The sequence below is a fragment of the Cannabis sativa genome, chromosome 1, assembly GCF_029168945.1.
Source record: "Cannabis sativa cultivar Pink pepper isolate KNU-18-1 chromosome 1, ASM2916894v1, whole genome shotgun sequence".
Classification (NCBI taxonomy): domain Eukaryota; kingdom Viridiplantae; phylum Streptophyta; class Magnoliopsida; order Rosales; family Cannabaceae; genus Cannabis; species Cannabis sativa.
The window spans coordinates 57,730,713-57,736,076 of NC_083601.1; the positions used below are offsets into that span (position 1 = coordinate 57,730,713).

General features: G+C 35.6%; 1 protein-coding gene across 1 annotated transcript; it reads right to left on the reverse strand.

The window, feature by feature from the left end:
- Window positions 1-1,726: 1,726 nt before the first annotated feature.
- Window positions 1,727-5,140, reverse strand: LOC115709289 (uncharacterized). Its single transcript, XM_061108645.1, has 6 exons — window positions 4,437-5,140; window positions 3,593-3,673; window positions 3,132-3,463; window positions 2,895-3,024; window positions 2,264-2,760; window positions 1,727-2,131 (listed from the first exon to the last, which is right to left on the reverse strand). The coding sequence occupies exons 4-6, from the start codon at window positions 2,940-2,942 to the stop codon at window positions 1,942-1,944; spliced, it is 735 nt and encodes a 244-aa protein (XP_060964628.1). The 5' UTR covers window positions 2,943-3,024; window positions 3,132-3,463; window positions 3,593-3,673; window positions 4,437-5,140; the 3' UTR covers window positions 1,727-1,941.
- Between the last annotated feature and the right edge of the window lie 224 nt (window positions 5,141-5,364).

Genomic DNA, 5,364 nt, shown 5'->3' on the forward strand with positions numbered 1-5,364 from the left:
GCCTAATACCGAGTTTCTTACACATGGTGGAAAAAACAAACCCTGGATCATTTGTCGATCTGAAAACGGCAGAAGACAACAGCTTGCTCTTTGTTTTCATGGCGTTGGATGCATCCATAAAAGGGTGGGGAGCATGCAGACCGATAGTTGTTGTGGACGGAACGTTCCTCAAAGCGGCTTATGGGGAACTTTGTTGTGCGCATGCACACAAGATGCAGCAGGTCATATTTTTCCACTAGCGTTTTGTGTTGCAGATTCTGAGAATGACCAATCTTGGAAATGGTTCTTCAAAAAATTTAAAGAAGCGTATGGGGTACGGGAACACCAATGCCTAATTTCAGACAGGAATGAAAGCCTCATCAAAGCAGCAAGAGAAATCTATCCAGAAATTGCACACAGTTACTGCGGTTACCACATTTTGAGCAACCTTAAAACAAGCTTCAAACAACATGCTGCCAAATACAATCTGCTATTCTTTGGAGCAGTCAAAGCCTACACAGAAAAGCAATTCGAGTTCCACATGGCTGAATTGGATGGATTGGACAAACGCATAAGACCTTACCTAAAAAAAATCGGTTATGAAAAGTGGTCAAGAATTCATAGCCAAAACAAGAGGTATTCCACAATGACCTCAAACATATCAGAATCACTGAACGCTGCAAATTTGGCAGCAAGGGAGCTACCAATTACAACGCTGCTAGAATGCTTGAGAGCATTGGTGCAACAATGGACCCATACTAATAGGACAAAAGCACAAAACACCTTCACTAAGCTATCACCAACTGGAGAAGACATACTGTTGAAAAATTACACATACTCATTGAATCTGGAGGTAAAATATTAATTATGCTTCTTTTTTTTTTTTTGTAAAAAAAAAAAAAACAAACAGTAAGTAGAAGGTGTTGTTGTAGTGTTGTTTTAATAGTTTTGTATTGTTGTTGTAGGAATTACAGCTATGTTTGTTTTTTTTTTTTTGTAATAAAATTTAAAACAGGTTAAAGCAACAACAGATTACTTGTTTGAGGTAACAAGAATGAAAGAATCGTGGGAAGTAGACCTCGAAAAAAGAACATGCACGTGCAACAGGTTCCAAATAGATGAAATGCCATGCGGAGCACGCGTGGCCGTGATGAGGAGATGAACATGGACCCGTACACCTACTGTTCAGATTACTACACAAAAAAAAATTGGCTGGCAACTTATTCAGGGACAGTTTACCCAATAGGACACCAAAGTGAGTGGGAGGTACCGGAAGAAGTGAAGAATATTATAGTCTTGCCTCCACATGAAAGAGTAAAATCAGGAAGACCAAAAACATTAAGAAGGAAGGCTGGATGGGAAAAAGATCAACACAACAAGTGCAGCAAATGTGGTGAACTGGGGCATAACAAAAGAACATGCAGCAGAAGACGTAGAAGGGAATAAAAACAACAACAGAACAACAGTGGAAAAACAAAAGAAAACTACACATACGTTTTGAGAATGATATATTGAGGAATTTAAATTTCTGAAATACAAAGGGAATACAGTTTTTATTTAAAAAACTTTGATTACATTGGGAATTGTTGATACTTTAGATTGGATATTAAAAGATGTTGGATACTAAATTGAATATATATATGAAGTTTGTTATTGAAACAGTTTGTGTTTTTAATACTGAAATGAATATCTGTATTCAAAAAAACAGAGAAACTATAAGAAAAAAAAAACAAAAAAAGAAGGGATGTGAAATGAAAAAACTAACAACTTTAACATACCAACTTGTTTGTACATAAGAAGAATAAGAAAAAACATACAAAAATAAAGATTACATATTGTCCACACAAAACGTAAGGAAACATAACAGAACACCTATGTTTGTTTACGAAAAACAACATAAAAAAACATAAAAACAACATTAAAAAACTATAAGAACAATGACAGTCTGATTGAAAAAACAAATCACTTCTTGGGAAGGCTGGGAGGGGCCTCGGATTCACTTTCAATGTTCTCAGTTTGCTTCTTCATGCCATATTGATAAAATAACACAGCCAAACGATCGCGGTGAATTTCCACATCAAAATCAGAGGATGGGATGGGTTTGCCATCAATGAAATACTCAGCAAATGATGCTACAAAAACACCACAATCACTGGAAAAAAAACAACAAGAAAACACAAAAACAGACACTATGAGAACACTAATAAAAAACAAAGTCACATAACAATAAAATAAAAATACAAAAAACCAGTGAAAAACATTGAACACTAAACATAAAACTTACGCTGTGACCTGCTCGGGTAAACCATCAACAGCAACAATAGGGAACGGTTCCATAGTGCTAAACTTAGCTTCGTTGCGAAGGCCTTTGAAGTCTAACATAGAGAAGTAATATGGTAAAATAACAGAAAAAGGCTTGCAAGCCTCTTTTGCAGCTGTCATATACCTTCCAGAACGCAATGAATTGTACAGATATATCCGCCTGTCAACTATGTTTAGACGACCACAAATCCAATGATCCTGTAATTTTACATTGATAGGCATAACAATATGATCAACCAAATGCCAAGGAGTGGCACATAATATCTTACCACCTTGAATGTACTGGGCCACATTGTGAGAAAGAGACAACACAGATATATCGTTGTTTTTCTCAACAAACTTCTCATACAAACTTGTTATGCTAGAACAAAAGAGGCAATCAGTTGTGGTGACTTTGATTTTCGGCTCGGCTGAGTACATTATTTTCTTACGGAGATAATAGAAAATGATGTCAATGTGCTGAACAAAAAAAAAATAATAAGTAAAAAAACATTCAAACTTATAAAAAAACTAACAGAACAACACTTAAAAACATTAAAAAAAATAAATAAAAAAAAACAATATGTAAATAATAATAATAATAAAAAACTTACAGAATTGGTAAGGAAACAATTAGGGTAGGCAAGGTTGTGAAACCACATCTTGTTGCTAATGTCCTCAACACCAAAACGAAAAGGCGGAAATATTGTGTCCTTACCCTTACAATACACATTAGTTGTTGTGCTAAAAAAAAAACAAATAAAAAAATATCAAAACACAAATAAAAAAATAAAAAATAAATGGAAAACGATAAGAGATATATAACTGAAAACACCTACAAAAATACTTACTTAGATTTATGCTTTCTAAGACCTGTATCAACCCACTTGACAAACTCAGCTTCCAATTGCGGATCGACAGGTTCACCAATCTTGTTGTACAACGGGCACAAACCACGCACATATTTAACGACCTTATACACAGAATCGTCAGGAGAAACTGAGGATGAACCTTATTTAGATGCACCAGAAGCAATCTCAATGAATGGGGATTTCAAAACAGCTCCTTTCTTCTGATCCCTTTTTTGAGGACGTAAAATAGGAGTCTCTTGAAAAACAACCATTTCAAGATCAGTCTTCTCAGAAGTCTCAACAGAAGCAGGGGCATGAGTTGAGGAACCAATCTAAAAAAGAAAAAGGAAAAAAAAAAGATTTTTTTTAAATTTCAAATAGTACAATCAAAACACCATAAAAACAACAATAGAATACCATATAAATACAAATTACAAAGGAACAAAAACAGAAACACAAACCAAATTCTCCACAGCTTTAACAGCAGATGCAATTGTTGCATCAACATCAATGTTCTCCTCCCCACCTTGAGACTGTTCAGGCTGACAACAAAAAAAACAGTAAAAAACTATTAAAACAAACACAAAACACAGAAATCCACACAAAAAGCACAAAAAAAATGATGTCCAAACAAGAAATACACCTGTTTGATCTCTGCAAGAGGTTCCACAGGGTCAGAATTCTTGGCATCATCCACCTTGCCGATATCATCATCCCTCGAAACAACCTCGGGGACAACAACACCCTCATCGTTACGAACATTGCCCGTGTGAGCCTCATCCTGACCAGCACCAACACCATCTCCACCCAGATCATCATCATCATCATCAGTTTCATCGTCATGATGATCATCTCCTTTGTCATCGTCGAATTTATCATCCTCGTCTTCCTCCGAAGTGGAATCTTCATCATCCTCATTTTTTGAAGTACGAAGAGCATCTTCAGACTGAGATCCATTGTGAGTAAGACCACCTTGGGATGACTGAGAACAAAAAAAACTTAAAAAATTAATTTACTGTATAAAACAACATAAAAACACTACTAAAAAAATAACAGAAAAAGTAATGACAATTAAAAAAAACACCTCAATAAGAATGTCCAGCTTCTTGTTCATCTCAGCAACAGATTTCATAAGTATCCCTTGCTGGCTGACAACAACAGATAAACACTTTTTAAATTCCTCAAACTCAACTCGGGAGACATTCTCATGAGCAGATGATGAAGAAGCACCCATCAAGCCAGGTTGACCAGCAGGCTTGGAACCACCTTTAATTTTGAATTTTACAGCTTCGAGAGTAGTCTCACCAGAGAAAAAATCAGTGAGGCTCAAACTCAATCTCTCAACGGAAGTTGGAGTGATGTTTCTTAATTTTAACTGAAACAACAAAAACCAACAAAAAACAATATCCACATGAAACTGAAATTATAAAATAACAACAACAATCAAAACATAAAGTATAAATAATGTACACAAAAACAACATTAAAACAACAGTGGAAATAGTGTAAAAAACAACAGAATTACCTCTTTCAAAGACCGATCGAAAATGAGGGTGTTCATGACATCCATTTTCACCTGACCCTCCTTGTCCTTGGGTAATTTAGGCCAATTCAAAATCCTTGGAATGCCAACATTTGAGTACAACGCCAGTTTCCGAATAACATACGGGCAACACTCGAAAAACCAGAATTGAATAGCCAAAGGAAAACCCAATAACCTGTAATACCCACCATCCTCGTCACTACGAACTACCCTCTTATAACCAGAATCTATCTTACCCTTCAAAGAATGCATAGTGATATCAAAACAATGCTTGCCCCAACCAAATTTATTATATCGACCACTATCGACAACATCTATTTCCTCAGACGAAACAACTTTACCCGGGGGACCACCTAACAAATAACACTGCACAAAATACAATACAACCAACTTGACTGCAAGATCGTCGTTATCCTTAAGATTGTCAGCAATAAAAGCAGTCTGAATAGCACCCTTGGTAATTTTTTTGTACCTGTAACGCCCTGTCCAACAGGGACGCCACGTGTGTGCACTTTATTTAAAATACCAATAATTATATAAGATGTAATTATACTAAAAGTGTGGGTAATTAAAATTTTGATAGTTAAAACTCAACCTTTAAATTGTTTAACAAAAGATAAGTAACATGATTTATGGGATCCCCCTGTTTCCAAAATATTTACAAACTGGTTTCAAAGTATTTTACAACATA

What these genes read in the sequence shown, in the direction of transcription:
- LOC115709289 (XM_061108645.1), bottom strand. Translation starts at nt 2,942, where the DNA reads ATGTGGTTTCACAACCTTGCCTACCCTAATTGTTTCCTTACCAATTCT. An exon ending in ATTGTTTCCTTACCAATTCT is followed by an intron (nt 2,761 to 2,894) that starts GTAAGTTTTTTA and finishes TTTTTTGTTCAG; the next exon opens with CACATTGACATCATTTTCTA. An exon ending in TTACCCGAGCAGGTCACAGC is followed by an intron (nt 2,132 to 2,263) that starts GTAAGTTTTATG and finishes TTTTTTTTCCAG; the next exon opens with TGATTGTGGTGTTTTTGTAG.